This window comes from Lithobates pipiens, unplaced genomic scaffold (genome assembly GCF_037356315.1).
Source record: "Lithobates pipiens isolate NorthernLeopardFrog02 unplaced genomic scaffold, aLitPip1_a1.2 Scaffold_8, whole genome shotgun sequence".
In the NCBI taxonomy this organism is placed as follows: domain Eukaryota; kingdom Metazoa; phylum Chordata; class Amphibia; order Anura; family Ranidae; genus Lithobates; species Lithobates pipiens.
In genome coordinates, this window is record NW_027507903.1 from 693,030,160 (window position 1) to 693,047,930 (window position 17,771).

At 50.5% G+C, this 17,771-nt stretch overlaps 1 protein-coding gene across 1 annotated transcript in view; it reads right to left on the minus strand.

Annotated features, from left to right (window-relative positions):
- Positions 1-17,771, minus strand: part of LOC143962468 (disks large homolog 4-like) — a gene marked incomplete in the record, with an annotated part of 306,432 nt that overhangs the window by 174,667 nt on the left and 113,994 nt on the right. The window contains 1 exon segment of the mRNA XM_077471743.1: positions 4,453-4,617. Coding sequence (XP_077327869.1) covers positions 4,453-4,617 — 165 coding nt within the window.

The following is a 17,771-nucleotide window of genomic DNA, read 5'->3' on the forward strand; positions in this document are numbered from 1 at the left end:
GCGGTCTATGGGGAGATGTGTGCGGTCTATGGGGGGATGTGTACGGTCTATGAGGGGGGATGTGTGCGGTCTATGGGGGGGATGTGTGCGGTCTATGGGGGGGATGTGTGCGGTCTATGGGGAGATGTGTGCGGTCTATGGGGGGATGTGTACGGTCTATGAGGGGGGATGTGTGCGGTCTATGGGGGGGATGTGTGCGGTCTATGGGGGGATATGTGTGCGGTCTATGGGGGGAATGTGTGCGGTCTATGGGGGGAATGTGTGCGGTCTATGGGGGGGATGTGTGTGTTCTATGGGGGAGATGTGTGCGGTCTATGGGGGGAATGTGTGCCGTCTATGGGGGGATGTGAGCAGACTGTGCAGTCTATGGGGGGGGGGGGGTGCATTCTATGTGGAAAATGTGTGCCATCTATGGGGGGATGTGTCCATGGTCTATGGGGGAATGTGTGCAGGCTATGGGGGGAGGTGTGCATGGTCTATGGGGGGAATGTGTGTGCGGTCTATAGAGGGGATGTGTGTGTTCTATGGGGGGGATGTGTGCGGTCTATGGGGGGGATGTGTGCGGTCTATAGAGGGGATGTGTGTGTTCTATGGGGGGGATGTGTGCGGTCTATGGGGGGGATGTGTGCGGTCTATAGAGGGGATGTGTGTGTTCTATGGGGGGGATGTGTGCGGTCTATAGAGGGGATGTGTGTTCTATGGGTGGGATGTGTGCAGTCTATGGGGGGGATGTGTGCAGTCTATGGGGGGTTGTGTGCGGTCTATAGAGGGGTTGTGTGCGGTCTATAGAGGGGATGTGTGTGTTCTATGGGGGGATGTGTGCAGTCTATGGGGGGATGTGTGCGGTCTATGGGGGGGATGTGTGCGGTCTATGGGGGGATGTGTGCGGTCTATGGGGGAGATGTGTGCCATTTATGGGGGGGAGGTGTGCATGGTCTATGTGGGGAATATGTGCAGTCTATGGGGGGAATGTGTGCGGTCTATGTGGGGGAATGTGTACAGTCTAAGGGGGGGGTGTGTGCACTCTATGGGGGGGTGTGCGGTCTATGTGGGGGGGGTGTGCAGGCTATGGGGGGAGGTGTGCCTGGTCTATGTGGGGAATGTGTGCTGCCTATGGGGGGATGTGTGCACTCTATGGGGGGATGTGTGCACTCTATGGGGGGATGTGGGTGGTCTATGTGGGGGGTGTGTGCAGGCTATGGGGGGGAGGTGTGTACGGTCTATGTGGGGAATGTGTGCCGCCTATGGGGGGATGTGTGCACTCTATGGGGGGATGTGTGCGGTCTATGTGGGGGGTATGTGCGGTCTATAGGGAGAATGTGTGCCGTCTATGGGGGGATGTGTGCAGTCTATGGGGGGATGTGTGCGGTCTATGTGGGGGGGTTCTATATGTGACATGAAGGAAGAATTCACAGATGAAGTGTTCAGGAAAGCCAAGTACACAGTCTCTTCCGTATTCTAAACTTTTACTGTATATTATATATTAATACCCTGTGATATTTGTTGCATGACAGGTACTCAGGATAATTATATGACTATCACAGCAATGATCGATGAGTATATACTCAGCCCTTCATCTTATATTATTCAATGTATAATATGTATAGTGGGAGTTAGCAGAAGTGAGGATCACATTCCCTGGGGAATAGGCTGTCCAACCGGAGGTTTTCTTTAAATTCTGACAAGTGGTCCATTTTATATTAAAAGGGATTCCGTATAAATAAACAGAACAAAACAGGAGCAAAGTCCCTCCCATCAAACTACACAGGACAGATCCTCTCTCCTAGCTGAAAGGCCTCGTCACCTACAAACCTTTTCCTTCTCTTACATAGATTTCCACATGCAGCTCTCCCAGACCAGAGCCCCCCTCTTCCTCCGTCCTCCATATATTTATCCCACCTGCTGCTGATCAAAAGTGGGAAGCAAATCCCGGACTGGATTCCACACCGCCACCTTAGTGCCCACATATGAAAGCATGATCATCATATATAAAACAGACATATCTGTATTGATGTCACACCACTTCCTCAAACCAAACTTGTCCAAAACCAAACTTATAATATTTCCTCCCCCACGTGCCTCGTCCCCTGACTTATCTGTCAAGAGCAATGGCACAACCATCCACCCATCCCCCCATGTCAGGGTCTAGGTGTTACCCTGGACTCTGAACTCTCCTTTTCAGCCCCACATCCAATCACTTTCTAAATCTTGCCGCCTCAACCTCCGCAACATCTCTAAACTACGTCCCTTCCTAACCAATGACACCACAAAGCTCCCGATTCACTCCCTGGTCATCTCTCGCCTTGACTACTGCGACTCCCTCCTCATTGGCTTACCTTTAAATAGGCTCCCCCCCCCCCCATTCAGTCCATCATGAATGCTGCTGCCAGACTCATCCACCTTACAAACCGCACAGTGTCTGCTACCCCTCTCTGCCAATCCCTCCACTTGCCCAACAAATTAAATTCAAAATACTTACTTATACTAAGTTACAAAGCCGTCCATAGCTCTGCCCCCGGCTACATCACTAGCCTAGTCTCCAAATACCAACCTAATCGCCCTCTTCGTTCCTCCCAAGACCTCCTGATCTCTAGCTCCCAAATCACCTCCTCCCATATCCGCCTCCAGGACTTCTCCCGAGCCCCGCCCATCCTCTGGAACTCACTACCCCAATCTGTCAGACTGTCTCCAAATTTGTCCACTTTTAGGCGATCCCTGAAAACTTTCCTCTTCAGAGAAGCCGATCCTGCCTCCATCTAACAACTGCACCATTTTCTACATTAGCCCATCCCCCACAGCTATTACCCTTTTGTATAACTTGACCTCCCCCTCCTAGATTGTAAGCTCTAACGAGCCGGCTCTCTGATTCCCCCCTGCATTGAATTGTATTGTAATTGTACTGTCTGCCCTAATGTTGTAAAGCGCTGCGTAAACTGTCAGCGCTATATAAATCCTGTATAATAATAATAATAATAAATATATAAATATATATAAATATATATATATATATATATATATATATATATTTTTTTTTTTTTTTTAACAAAAGTATTGGGACGCCTGCCTTTACACACACATGAACTTTAATGACATCCCAGTCTTAGTCTGTAGGGTTGAGTTGGCCCTTTGCAGCTATAACAGCTTCAACTCTTCTGGGAAGGCCGTCCACAAGGTTTAGGAGGGTGTCTATGGGAATGCTTGACCATTCTTCCAGAAGAGCATTTGTGAGGTCAGGCACTGATGTTGGACGAGAAGGCCTGTCTCGCAGGCTTTGCTCTAATGCATTCCAAAGGTGTTCTATCAGGTTGAGGTCAGGACTCTGTGCAGCCCAGTCAAGTTCCTGCACCAGAAACTCGGTCATCCATGTCTTTATGGACCTTGCTTTGTGCGCTGGTGAGCAGTCAGAGCAGTCATGTTGGAACAGGAAGGGGCCGTCCCCAAACTGTTCCCACAAAGTTGGGAGCATGAAATTGTCCAAAATGTCTTAGTATGCTGACGCCTTAAGAGTTCCCTTCACTGGAACTAAGGGGGCCAAGCCCAACCTCTGAAAAGCAACCCCCACACCATAATCCCCCCTCCCCCCACTCCATAATCCCCCCTCTGACACCATAATCCCCCCTCCCCCCACTCCATAATCCCCCCTCCGACACCATAATCCCCCCCATTCCATAATCCCCCCTCTGACACCATAATCCCCCCTCCAATCCTACACCATAATCACCCCTCCCCACCACCATAATAACCCCTCCCTCCTACACTACAATCCCCCCTCCAATCCCACACCATAATCCCCCCTCCCCACCACCATAATCACCCCTCCCCCCTACACTACAATCCCCCCCAACACCATAACCCCCCTTCCCCCCACACCATAAACCTCCCCTCCACCAAATGATTTGGACCAGTGCACAAAGCAAGATCCATAAAGACATGGATGAGTGAGTTTGGGGTGGAGGAACTTGACTGGTCTGCACAGGGTCCTGACCTCAACCCCCATAGAACACCTTTGGGATGAATTAGTGAGCAGACTGCGAGCCAGGCCTTCTCATCCAACATCAGCGCCTGACCTCACAAATGCTCTTCTGGAAGAATGGTCAGACATCCCCATAGACACCCTCCTAAACCTTGTGGACGGCCTTCCCAGAAGAGGTGAAGCTGTTATAGCTGCAAAGGGCCAACTCAATATTGACCCCTCCGGACGAAGACTGGGGGGGTCATTAAAGGTCTTGTGTGTGTGTAAAGGCAGGTGTCCCAATACTTTTGGTAATATAGAATATATATATTCAAGTCTTCATCTTATATAATGTATAATATATATATAACATTTGCGCTCAGCTCTTCTATCATTGAATGTGTGATATCTCTATATCCAGCTATACATCTTCTATCATTGAATGTAAGCTCCACCCATCATTACGGAGTGCCGCGGAGCCCTTGGCGGTCACCACTCACCTTCATGGGGGAGATGTGGGAGTGGGAGACGTAGCCGTGTACATTCTCGATCTGGGACAGGTTCTTCTCCGACACGTGGACCAGTTCTGGAGCTTTCATTGGGTTGGCCAGATGAGCCGGACTGTGTTCCAGAGGAGGAGAGTCGTCATCCTGGTACCGGTATTTCTGCGAATACAGAACATCACATGACCCACATTAACCAACCAGACTCATGAATGAACCGTGCCATTGGCGAGACACCCAAAACCAGAACATTGTGGGTGAAAATCAGGAGATTTCGGCAACATTTCCCCATTACAGTCGGTAGGGAAGATTCAACGAATGGCTTTTTCGGTGGTTAAGTGTGAATTGGGTTCCCATAGACTGCTGAGTGTTGTGGACGCACACAGCGCCATCAACCAATAGAAAGACCTCACCTGAGCAGCACAATGATTGAGTTCTAAATCCTCGAAACCAATGCGATCATCAATAATACTTACCTCCCAATTTTCTGAGATGGGAACCAAGGACACCTATTAGCCAAACTATGTAGGCACAGGACACACCCCCTGCCAGGGCCGTTTGTAAGGCAGGGCAAAAGGGGCAGCTGCCCTGGGCCCTGTCATTATTGTGGGGCCCAAAGCAGCTGCTTCATACTTGCCAACTATCCTGTCCTGGTTTAAATTCCCTCGCCCCTTGAGGTTTTAGTCCTGTGCTGTGTCCCAGATGACTCACCTGGAGACTCTGTGTTTACATGTAAATTACCGGCATTCATATGTAAATAGTGGCGGCATTCATATGTAAATAGAGGCGGGCAGCGGCATTCATATGTATATCATGCCCCCCTGAGGTCATATCCACAGTAATCTCTAGCAACCAATCAACAAGCAGAATTCATGTGCTGTAGCCTCTAGCAACTAACCAGTGAGCGGTAATGCGTTCTGTAGCCTCTAGCAACCAGTCAGTGAGCGGTAATGATACACTGAAACCTCTGACAACCAATCGCAATAGCTGCCTGATCTGATTCAGTAGACTGATTTCGAGTCTAGCTGCTATTCATTGTATGTCTCAGAGCAAGTGGAGAGCGAAACTGCATGGGGAGGAGGGGGCCCCCAAGGAAAGTATTGCCCAGGGCCCAATCAATATTAAAGACGTCCCTGCCCCCTGCCACACCCCTTAAAGGAGAATGGTACAAAAAAAAATGATTAGTTAAAGAAGCTGAGGGTAAAGGTGATGGGCTGGCCAAGCATGTCTCCAGACCTAAACCCTATTGGTCATCTGTGGGACATCCTCAGAGGGAAGGTGGAGGAGGGGAAGGTCTCCAACATTCACCAGCTCTGTGATGTCATCATGGGGGAGGGGGAAGAGGACTCCAGTGGTGACCTGTGAAGCTCTGGTGACCTCCATGCCCAAGAGGGTGAAGGTAGTGCTGGAAAATAATGGCGGCCACACAAAATATTTACACTTTGGGCCCAATCTGGACATTTTCACTTAGGGGTGTACTGACTTTTGTCGCCAGAGGTTTAGACATTAACCACTTAAAGACCGTCTCACGCCGATATACGTTAGCAGAATGGCACGGCTGGGCAAAGTAACTCACCTGTACGTGACTTTGAATTTCCCGCCGCGCACGCGCGCCTGCTGTGAGCTCCATGACCGTGCCTGCGGGACCCGGGGACTCGATGTCCGCTGGTGTCCCGCAACCGTGTCACGGAGCTGAAGAACGGGGAGATGCCTGTGTAAGCACGACATCTCCTCGTTCTGCCTAGTGACAGGACACTGATAGCCCCGATCCCTCTCATCAGGAGCAGCGATCATCAGTGTCGTGTCACTGGCTAGCCCATCCCCCCAGACAGTTAGAATCACTCCCTAGGACACACTTAACCTCTTCACTACCAGTGACATTTTTACAGTAATCAATGCATTTTTTATAGCACTGATTAATGACAATGGTCCCAAAAAATGGGTCAAAATCGTCCGATGTGTCCGCCATAATGTCGCAGTCACGATAAAAAAAAAAACGCTGATTGCCGCCATTACTTGTAAAAAATAAATTATTAATAAAAAAATGCCATAAAACTATCCCCTATGTTGTAGACGCTATAACTTTTGCATAAACCAATCAATATACGCTTATTGCGATTTTTTTTCAATTTTTTTTTAACCAAAATTATGTAGAAGAATACGTATCGGCCTGAACTGAATTGTAGACAAGTGTCATCACATGAAAAGAGAGAAGAAATGTCACTGAGGGGTGTACTTACTTTTGTCACATACTGTATTAATATATATATATATACTGTATATACCATCTATTACACATGATATAATGTTTCCAACCTAAGAGAACTCCAGTAACCTCCTTCTGGAAAATGCCCGAAAAATCCCAATCACTGCGGAGCTGGAAAAAGGGACGGTGTAGTTCCAGAAATATTCAGCAGAGGGAGTCAGAGCACCAAGAACTATACAGAGAGAAGTCGCTCCGAGTCTGATTCCTGTCACAGGCCATCTACTACTGACAATCACATCCAATAAACTGACCATTACATACAATGCAGTTTCTTGGGTCTCCTAGGTGGTGAGTCATGACCATTACATACAATGCAGTTTCTTGGGTCTCCTAGGTGGTGAATCATGACCATTACATACAATGCCGCTTCTTGGGTCACCTGGTGAGTCGTGACCATGGGCTGGCTCAGTGTCAGGGGTCAGGGGTCATGCTCGGAGACCAGTAGCTATAGCAGTAGAGAGGCTCCCACCAATCGGCAGGATAAGTATACAAGCAGGTCACCCCGATGCTCCTCCGTCATGTGAGGGTGGGAGCGCTGGTTGTTTTATAGGCAGTTCATCAGAGAAGGACATTTTCCACCCATGCTCGCCATGCGATTGCGGATTAGCGATCCGGCGCACGCACGCGCGCGGGCCGATGGTGTGGCGCGCGCGCGTGCTCGCAGTGGCTCGCGAGTGTGCGCAATAGCACGCGGATGTACGCATGGCGTGGCTATTTCAGACGGCTCTGGCGTCCAAACAGGTTGCTGGTTTGTTGTCAGCTTCCCGTTTGTGCCTGTTTCCTGCTATTATACCTGATTGCCTGTTTTGACCCGGACTGTCCCGAGCAGGTAAGGATAGTCAGGAGATAGACAAAGGTCAGGGCAACGAGCAGGTAAGGATAGTCAGGAGATAGACAAAGGTCAGGGCAACGAGCAGGAAAGGATAGTCAGGAGATAGACAAAGGTCAGGGCAACGAGCAGGTAAGAATAGTCAGGAGATAGACAAAGGTCAGGGCAACAAGCAGGTAAGGATAGTCAGGAGATAGCCAAAGGTCAGGGCTACGAGCAGGTAAGAATAGTCAGGAGATAGACAAAGGTCAGGGCAACAAGCAGGTAAGGATAGTCAGGAGATAGACAAAGGTCAGGGCAACGAGCAGGTAAGGATAGTCAGGAGATAGACAAAGGTCAGGGCAACGAGCAGGTAAGGATAGTCAGGAGATAGACAAAGGTCAGGGCTACGAGCAGGTAAGGATAGTCAGGAGAAAGGTAAAGGTCGGGGCAACGAGCAGGTAAGGATAGTCAGGAGATAGACAAAGGTCAGGGCAACGAGCAGGAAAGGATAGTCAGAAGATAGACAAAGGTCAGGGCAACGAGCAGGTAAGGATAGTCAGGAGAAAGCCAAAGGTCGGGGCAACGAGCAGGTAAGGATAGTCAGGAGATAGCCAAAGGTCAGGGCTACGAGCAGGTAAGAATAGTCAGGAGATAGACAAAGGTCAGGGCAACAAGCAGGTAAGGATAGTCAGGAGATAGCCAAAGGTCAGGGCAACGAGCAGGAAAGGATAGTCAGAAGATAGACAAAGGTCAGGGCTATGAGCAGGTAAGGATAGTCAGGAGATAGACAAAGGTCAGGGCTACGAGCAGGTAAGGATAGTCAGGAGATAGACAAAGGTCAGGGCAACGAGCAGGTAAGGATAGTCAGGAGATAGACAAAGGTCAGGGCTACGAGCAGGTAAGGATAGTCAGGAGAAAGGTAAAGGTCGGGGCAACGAGCAGGTAAGGATAGTCAGGAGATAGACAAAGGTCAGGGCAACGAGCAGGAAAGGATAGTCAGAAGATAGACAAAGGTCAGGGCAACGAGCAGGTAAGGATAGTCAGGAGAAAGATAAAGGTCGGGGCAACGAGCAGGTAAGGATAGTCAGGAGATAGCCAAAGGTCAGGGCAACGAGCAGGTAAGGATAGTCAGGAGATAGCCAAAGGTCAGGGCAACAAGCAGGTAAGGATAGTCAGGAGATAGCCAAAGGTCAGGGCAACGAGCAGGTAAAGATAGTCAGGAGATAGCCAAAGGTCGGGGCAACAAGCAGGTAAGGATAGTCAGAAGATAGCCAAAGGTCGGGGCAACAAGCAGGTAAGGATAGTCAGGAGATAGCCAAAGGTCAGGGCAACAAGCAGGTAAGGATAGTCAGGAGATAGCCAAAGGTCGGGGCAACAAGCAGGTAAGGATAGTCAGGAGATATCCAAAGGTCGGGGCAACAAGCAGGTAAGGATAGTCAGGAGATAGCCAAAGGTCAGGGCAACAAGCAGGTATGGATAGTCAGACGATAGCCAAGATCAGTAACTGGAATCAGATGTGGAAGACGCAGCAAGTCTCAGCCCTTGTACACACGGTCGGAGAATCTGCCGGAATGTGTCCTATCGGACCGTGTTGTCGGATAATCCGACTGTGTGTGGTCTCCATCGGACTGATTCCGTCTGAATATCCGTCGGAACAGAATTTTCCAACTTGTTGGAAATATTTCCCGGCCAACTGGGCCGATCGGACATACTCCAATCATGTGTAGAGAATTTTGATCGGACCAAGTGCCACGCATGCTCAGATCAAATTCCTACATCAAAGCTATTGGCTACTAGCCTGAATGTAGTCCCATCGTAACGAAATTACGTCATCACGTTCTGAAAGATCGGATTTTTCGACAACTTTGTCCGACCGTGTGTATGCAACAGTTTCGGACAAGATCCGATGGGCAAAATACCCCCCCAATATAAATACCCCCTAATCACCCTCCCTAGTACAAATATCCCCCAAATGACCCCCCCTGTACAAATACCCCCTAAATCACCCCCCAGTACAAATGACCTCCAGTACAAATACCCCCGAATCATCCCCCCAGTACAAATATCCCCCAAATGACCCCCGAGTACAAATACCCCCAAATCACACCCCCAGTACAAATACCCCCCATATCACATCCCCAGTACAAATACCCCCCAAATGACACCCCCAGTACAAATACCCCCTAAATCACCCCCCAGTACAAATGACCCCCAGTACAAATACCCCCGAATCATCCCCCCAGTACAAATATCCCCCAAATGACCCCCCCAGTACAAATACCCCCCAAATCACACCCCCAGTACAAAAAGCCGCTAAATCACCCCCAGTACAAATACCTCCAAATCACACCCCCCAGTACAAATACCCCCCAAATCACACCCCCTAGTACAAATACCCCCCAAATCACACCCCCAGTACAAATACCCCCCAAATCACCCCCCCAGTACAAATGCCCCCCAAATCACCCACCCAGTACAAATACCCCCCAAATCACCCACCCAGTACAAATACCGCCTAAATGGCGAGGTTATAATTTTATGGCACAATTTTTTTTCACATTTCTTTTTCACATACTGTCACCAGTGCAGTACAGCGCCACCATATGGCTGACAGTTATCTTAACTAAAGATTTTATTTTTTTACATACTGTCATCATAGTCGGTGTCACCATAGTAACACTGTAGTACTCTTGGGGAGTGATTGGGGTTTTTCTGTACACTGTAATGAATGGCTTTCATTCAGGACTCACTGTTCCACTATTGTGATGCTATGATTGGCCCACAGCTAACACATGGTACATGGCGCTGTGATTGGTGCCGGTACCATGTGATCAGTTGTTGTGACCAATCACAAATCACACACAGTTGTAAACAATGAATGGATTCCACTCACGACTATTGTGTACTGTGTGTCATCGCACGGCAATCACGTGGTACCTGGGACACTCACAGCGTGTTCTACAGATCATGCCTCTTCTCACCCCATGAGTACCGTGATGTACAGGTATGTTGCCTTGCCTAGGGGAGCCGCCACCAACTCCTGGGGTCAGCAAGTGGTTAAAACGCACCTACCAAAAACGGTCCATGAGACCTTCTTCTCTTTCGGGGGAGACAACAAACGACGCTCAGAAAGCTCGATTTATTACCACATTTACCACTCAATCGAAGATTTTACGGGGCAGCTTATAAAAGCGCTGGTACACACTGAAAGATGAGATTTGGGGAGAAGTAGTTGATTCTTTTCTGTAGAAATCCATAGATTGAAGACATAGCCGTGCCAAGTCATGATCAATCTGACTCTAAGGGGGTCCTTGTGGAGCGTTACCCTTGTGGTAATTGCCCATGCTGCAAAGACACTGTCAGAGATACCCCTGATGTCTTATCCAATGGTAAATCGCTCACCCCACCACCATGTCTAAGCGCTTCGATAGCCTTCTGATCCTTTGTATATCGGTAGAACGAAGCTGGCAACGTACCCATGATCATGTGAAGGACATCAACGATGGAGATCTGGAAATCAGAGCTAGAAAATGGCCCATGTGCTCTGCATGGGTGGTCGGTAGGGAGCGGTGGCCATGGGTAGGGACTGCCCATATAAGACACAGATGATTGGCTCAGGAGTTTTGGACCAGTACTGGGTTAAAATATACCGTAAACTTCCTTACATGGGGATTTCTGTTCTATTCTCAGGGGAGGAGATCTGGCCTATAGATTTGGTATTTCGGTAACCACGTGTGGATGGTTAGGAGCACGGTGAGTCTATATATCACGGATACAAAATGGCGGGTTTACGTTTTGTGGCATTAGATAAAATCCACCCCCACCTATGGGGCAGGGACTTTGATAGGAAAACCCCTTAAAGAGAAAGTAGATGGATCTATCATTTGAAAGCCTGTAGAAGACCTGGTCTTAATGAGGAGTGAGCTTTGCCCCTTTAGTGGATGGAGATATCTGGAGGAATCATGGGATCTGTCCAGGGCCCGAAGGATTGGCTCAGCTGTTGGTTTAAGGGAGCCCTCGTGGTACCCTCTGCATGGGTGGTCTGTAGGGGGCGGTGGCCATGGGTAGGGACTGCCCATATAAGACACAGATGATTGGCTCAGGAGTTTTGGGCCCGTACTGGGTTCAAATATACCATAGACTTCCTTACATGGGGATTTCTGTTTTATTCTCAGGGGAGGAGATCTGGCCTATAGATTTGGTATTTTGGTAACCAGGTGTGGATGGTTAGGAGCACGGTGAGTCTATATATCACGGATACAAAATGGCGGGTTTACGTTTTGTGGCATTAGATAAAATCCACCCCCACCCATGGGGCAGGGACTTTGATAGGAAAACCCCTTAAAGAGAAAGTAGATAGATCTATCATTTGAAAGCCTGTAGAAGACCTGGTCTTAATGAGGAGTGAGCTTTGCCCCTTTAGTGGATGGAGATATCTGGAGGAATCATGGGATCTGTCCAGGGCCCGAAGGATTGGCTCAGCTGTTGGTTTAAGGGAGCCCTTGTGGTACCCTCTGCATGGGTGGTCTGTAGGGGGCGGTGGCCATGGGTAGGGACTGCCCATATAAGACACAGATGATTGGCTCAGGAGTTTTGGACCCGTACTGGGTTAAAATATACCGTAGACTTCCTTACATGGGGATTTTTGTTTTATTCTCAGGGGAGGAGATCTGGCCTATAGATTTGGTATTTTAGTAACCACGTGTGGATGGTTAGGAGCACGGTGAGTCTATATATCACGGATACAAAATGGCGGGTTTACGTTTTGTGGCATTAGATAAAATCCACCCCCACCCATGGGGCAGGGACTTTGATAGGAAAACCCCTTAAAGAGAAAGTAGATGGATCTATCATTTGAAAGCATGTAGAAGACCTGGTCTTAATGAGGAGTGAGCTTTGCCCCTTTAGTGGATGGAGATATCTGGAGGAATCATGGGATCTGTCCAGGGCCCGAAGGATTGGCTCAGCTGTTGGTTTAAGGGAGCCCTCGTGGTACCCTTAACATGTAGGGCCCCTTTCATACTGTGTCATTTGGAGAGTTATACAACTTATGGGAAGTTTTAAGTTTTGCTCAGCTGTTGGTTTAAGGGAGCCCTCGTGGTACCCTCTGCATGGGTGGTCTGTAGGGGGCGGTGGCCATGGGTAGGGACTGCCCATATAAGACACAGATGATTGGCTCAGGAGTTTTGGGCCCATACTGGGTTCAAATATACCATAGACTTCCTTACATGGGGATTTCTGTTTTATTCTCAGGGGAGGAGATCTGGCCTATAGATTTGGTATTTTGGTAACCATGTGTGGATGGTTAGGAGCACGGTGAGTCTATATATCATGAATACGAAATGGCGGGTTTACGCTTTGTGGCATTGGATAAAATCCACCACCACCCACGGGGCAGGGACTTTGATAGGAAAACCCCTTAAAGAGAAAGTAGATGGATCTATGATTTGAAAGCATGTAGAAGACCTGGTCTTAATGAAGAGTGAGCTTTGCCCCTTTAGTGGATGGAGATATCTGGAGGAATCATGGGATCTGTCCAGGGCCCGGAGGATTGGCTCAGCTGTTGGTTTAAGGGAGCCCTCGTGGTACCCTCAACATGTAGGGCCCCTTTCATACTGTGTCATTTGGAGAGTTATACAACTTATGTGAAGTTTTAAGTTTTGCCTTTTCCCTTTTCTTTTCATATGTGCAATATTGCATCTTATTGACATTTGTCCATCAGGTGGCGCTAGTGAGCTGACTATTAAGGTTGGTATCAGATATAGGATGTGACCTGTTTGACTGGCAGACGGAGCTGCAGCAGTGGTGGTTGTGGTTGGGATTGGTAGAAGTGGTGGTGGTTGTGGTGAGGGAGGTGGGACGAGATCAGTGGCAGCAGTGGTGGTTGTGGTGGTGGGGGGATGGGTCAGTGACAGCGGTGGTGGTTGTGGTGGGGATGGGATCCGTGGTGGCGGCGTGGGGGATGGGATCCGTGGCATCAGTGGTGGTTGTGGTTGGGGGGTTGGGATTGGTAGAAGTGGTGGTGGTTGTAGTGGTGGGGGGATGGATCAGTGACAGCAGTGGTGGTTGTGGTGGTGGGGGGATGGATCAGTGACAGCAGTGGTGGTTGTGGTGGTGGGGGGATGGATCAGTGACAGCAGTGGTGGTTGTGGTGGTGGGGGGATGGATCAGTGACAGCAGTGGTAGTTGTGGTGGTGGGGGGATGGATCAGTGACAGCAGTGGTGGTTGTGGTGGTGGGGGGATGGATCAGTGACAACAGTGGTGGTTGTGGTGGTGGGGGGATGGATCAGTGACAGCAGTGGTGGTTGTGGTGGTGGGGGGATGGGTCAGTGACAGCGGTGGTGGTTGTGGTGGTGGGGGGATGGGTCAGTGACAGCGGTGGTGGTTGTGGTGGGGATGGGATCCGTGGTGGCAGCGGTGGGGAATAGATCAGTGGCAGCAGTGGTGGTTGTGGTGGTGGGGGGATGGATCAGTGGCAGCAGTGGTGGTTGTGGTGGTGGGGGGATGGATCAGTGACAGCAGTGGTGGTTGTGGTGGTGGGGGGATGGATCAGTGACAGCAGTGGTGGTTGTGGTGGTGGGGGGATGGATCAGTGACAGCAGTGGTGGTTGTGGTGGTGGGGGGATGGATCAGTGACAGCAGTGGTAGTTGTGGTGGTGGGGGGATGGATCAGTGACAGCAGTGGTGGTTGTGGTGGTGGGGGGATGGATCAGTGACAGCAGTGGTGGTTGTGGTGGTGGGGGGATGGATCAGTGACAGCAGTGGTGGTTGTGGTGGTGGGGGGATGGGTCAGTGACAGCGGTGGTGGTTGTGGTGGTGGGGGGATGGGTCAGTGACAGCGGTGGTGGTTGTGGTGGGGATGGGATCCGTGGTGGCAGCGGTGGGGAATAGATCAGTGGCAGCAGTGGTGGTTGGGATTGGTAGAAGTGGTGGTGGTTGTGGTGAGGGAGGTGGGATGGATCAGTGACAGCAGTGGTGGTTGTGGTGGTGGGGGGATGGATCAGTGACAGCAGTGGTGGTTGTGGTGGTGGGGGGATGGGTCAGTGACAGCGGTGGTGGTTGTGGTGGTGGGGGGATGGGTCAGTGACAGCGGTGGTGGTTGTGGTGGGGATGGGATCCGTGGTGGCAGCGGTGGGGAATAGATCAGTGGCAGCAGTGGTGGTTGGGATTGGTAGAAGTGGTGGTGGTTGTGGTGAGGGAGGTGGGATGGGATCAGTGGCAGCAGTGGTGGTTGTGGTGGGTGGAATCCATGGCGGTGGCTGTGGGAGGTGGGATCCGTGGCGGCGGCCGTGGGGGATGGGATCTGTGGCGGTTGGTGCTCAGTAACGATTTAAACCTCCTGAATGGAAATAAGAAATTCCAGTAAAGGGTTAAAGACGTAGCGATCGGGCAGCCCATAGAGGGAGCGAACGATTCATCACCTCTACGTAGATTTGATCTGGGATGAGCCGGCCTGTGACGTGGCCGCGCTGCGCATGCATGTGCTACAAAATCATGAGGGAGGGTTATAGGGGAGGCCCCCAGGGGGCGGGTCCTATAACACCTGGAATTACCCGACGATCAGTTTTTCTATCTCTTTTGTTCTGTATTTCTATTGGATGAAATTTATTGGACGAGAGACTTTTTTTCACCTGAACTATAAATAAAACAAACCAGAAAGAATATTGGAAGAAATGATTGTCATTCACATACAGGGCCAGCAGGGGGCTCCAGAGTTCACTTCAATACAAAACCGGCTGGTAGGAAACGCGGCATGAATATAGACGGATGAAACGCGTCAGCCAATTGTCCGCACTATTCTCGTCCCCCAAGCCTCGCGCTTCATCCATGAAAACTTTGCAACGCTTTTGGTAAAGTAATTCGAAATATGTTTTACCTTTTACTGCATTCCTTGTTTAGGCATCAGTACCCCTCCCCCTCATACTTACCTGAGCCCCCTCTCCCTCATACTTACCTGAGCCCCCATTGGATCCAGCGCTGTGCCCTTCTGCAGCTTCACTTCCTTCTCTCACAAGCTTTGCTGGGGCAGCGGGAGCCATTGGCTGTCAATCAAAGCTAGTGATGGGGGTGGGGCTGATTCCCGCTATGCGTGTCCATAGATGGAGAAAACGATACAAGTACTCCACCCAATCATACGGCACCGGTAACGAGTGACCAACGCGTTTCACACAATACTGTTCCTTCTTCAGAGATATATAGGAGGTCCAAAGTCTGACCTGAGACCGCTGAGCAATCCGACCAATCCAAATCCACCATCAATAATTCACCATAATTTCTATATCGGTAATTACCCCTCCCAGGGCAATACTCTGCACAGAGGACTTTACACAATATACTGCTCTCTGTACCGCCCCCTGTACCCACCCTCCGTACCGCCCTCTGTACCCATCCTCCGTACCGCCCTCTATACTCCTCTCCATACCACCCTCTTTACTGCTCTCTGTACCACCCTCCTTACTGCTCTCTGTACCACCCTCTATACTCCTTTCCATACCACCCTCTATACTACTCTCTGTACCGCCCTCCGTACCGCCCTCTATACTCCTCTCCATACCACCCTCTATACTACTCTCTGTACCGCCCTCTATACTGCTCTCCGTACCGCCCTCTATACTGCTCTCCGTACCGCCCTCCATACTTCCCTCTATACTACGCTCTGTACCGCCCTCCGTACCACCCTCTATACTCCTCTCCATACCACCCTCTATACCACCCTCTATACCACCCTCCGTACCGCCCTCTATACTCCTCTCCATACCACCCTCTATACTGCTCTCTGTACCGCCCTCTATACTCCTCTCTGTACCGCCCTCTATACTCCTCTCCATACCGCCCTCTATACTCCTCCCCGTACCGCCCTCTATACTCCTCTCTGTACCGCCCTCTATACTCCTCTCCATACCGCCCTCTATACTCCTCCCCGTACCGCCCTCTATACTCCTCCCCGTACCGCCCTCTATACTCCTCTCTGTACCGCCCTCTATACTCCTCTCCATACCACCCTCTATACTACTCTCTGTACCGCCCTCTATACTGCTCTCCGTACCGCCCTCTATACTGCTCTCCATACCGCCCTCTATACTGCTCTCTGCTACGCCCTCCATACCGCCCTCCGTACCACCCTCTATACCACCCTCCGTACCGCCCTCTATACTCCTCTCCATACCACCCTCTATACTGCTCTCTGTACCGCCCTCTATACTCCTCTCCGTACCGCCCTCTATACTCCTCTCCGTACCGCCCTCTATACTGCTCTCTGTACCGCCCTCCGTACTGCCCTCCATACCGCCCTCCGTACCGCCCTCTATACTCCTCTCCATACCACCCTCTATACTACTCTCTGTACCACCCTCTATACTCCTCTCCATACCGCCCTCTATACTCCTCCCCGTACCGCCCTCTATACTCCTCTCTGTACCGCCCTCTATACTCCTCTCCATACCGCCCTCTATACTCCTCCCCGTACCGCCCTCTATACTCCTCCCCGTACCGCCCTCTATACTCCTCTCCGTACCGCCCTCTATACTCCTCTCCATACCACCCTCTATACTACTCTCTGTACCGCCCTCTATACTGCTCTCCGTACCGCCCTCTATACTGCTCTCCATACCGCCCTCTATACTGCTCTCTGCTACGCCCTCCATACCGCCCTCCGTACCACCCTCTATACCACCCTCCGTACCGCCCTCTATACTCCTCTCCATACCACCCTCTATACTGCTCTCTGTACCGCCCTCTATACTCCTCTCCGTACCGCCCTCTATACTCCTCTCCGTACCGCCCTCTATACTGCTCTCTGTACCGCCCTCCGTACTGCCCTCCATACCGCCCTCCGTACTGCCCTCTATACTCCTCTCCATACCACCCTCTATACTACTCTCTGTACCGCCCTCTATACTCATCTCTGTACTACCCTCTAGACTCCTCTCCGTACCACCCTCTATACTGCTCTCCATACCACCCTCTTTACTGCTCTCTGTACCACCCTCTATACTCCTCTCCATACCACCCTCTATACTACTCTCTGTACCGCCCTCTATAATACTCTCTGTACCGCCCTCTATACTCCTCTCCATACCACCCTCTATACTACTCTCTGTACCGCCCTCCGTACCGCCCTCCATACTGCCCTCTGTACCACCCTCTATACTCCTCTCCATACCACCCTCTGTACCGCCCTCTATACTCCTCTTCATACCACCCTCTATACTACGATCTGTACCGCCCTCTATACTCCT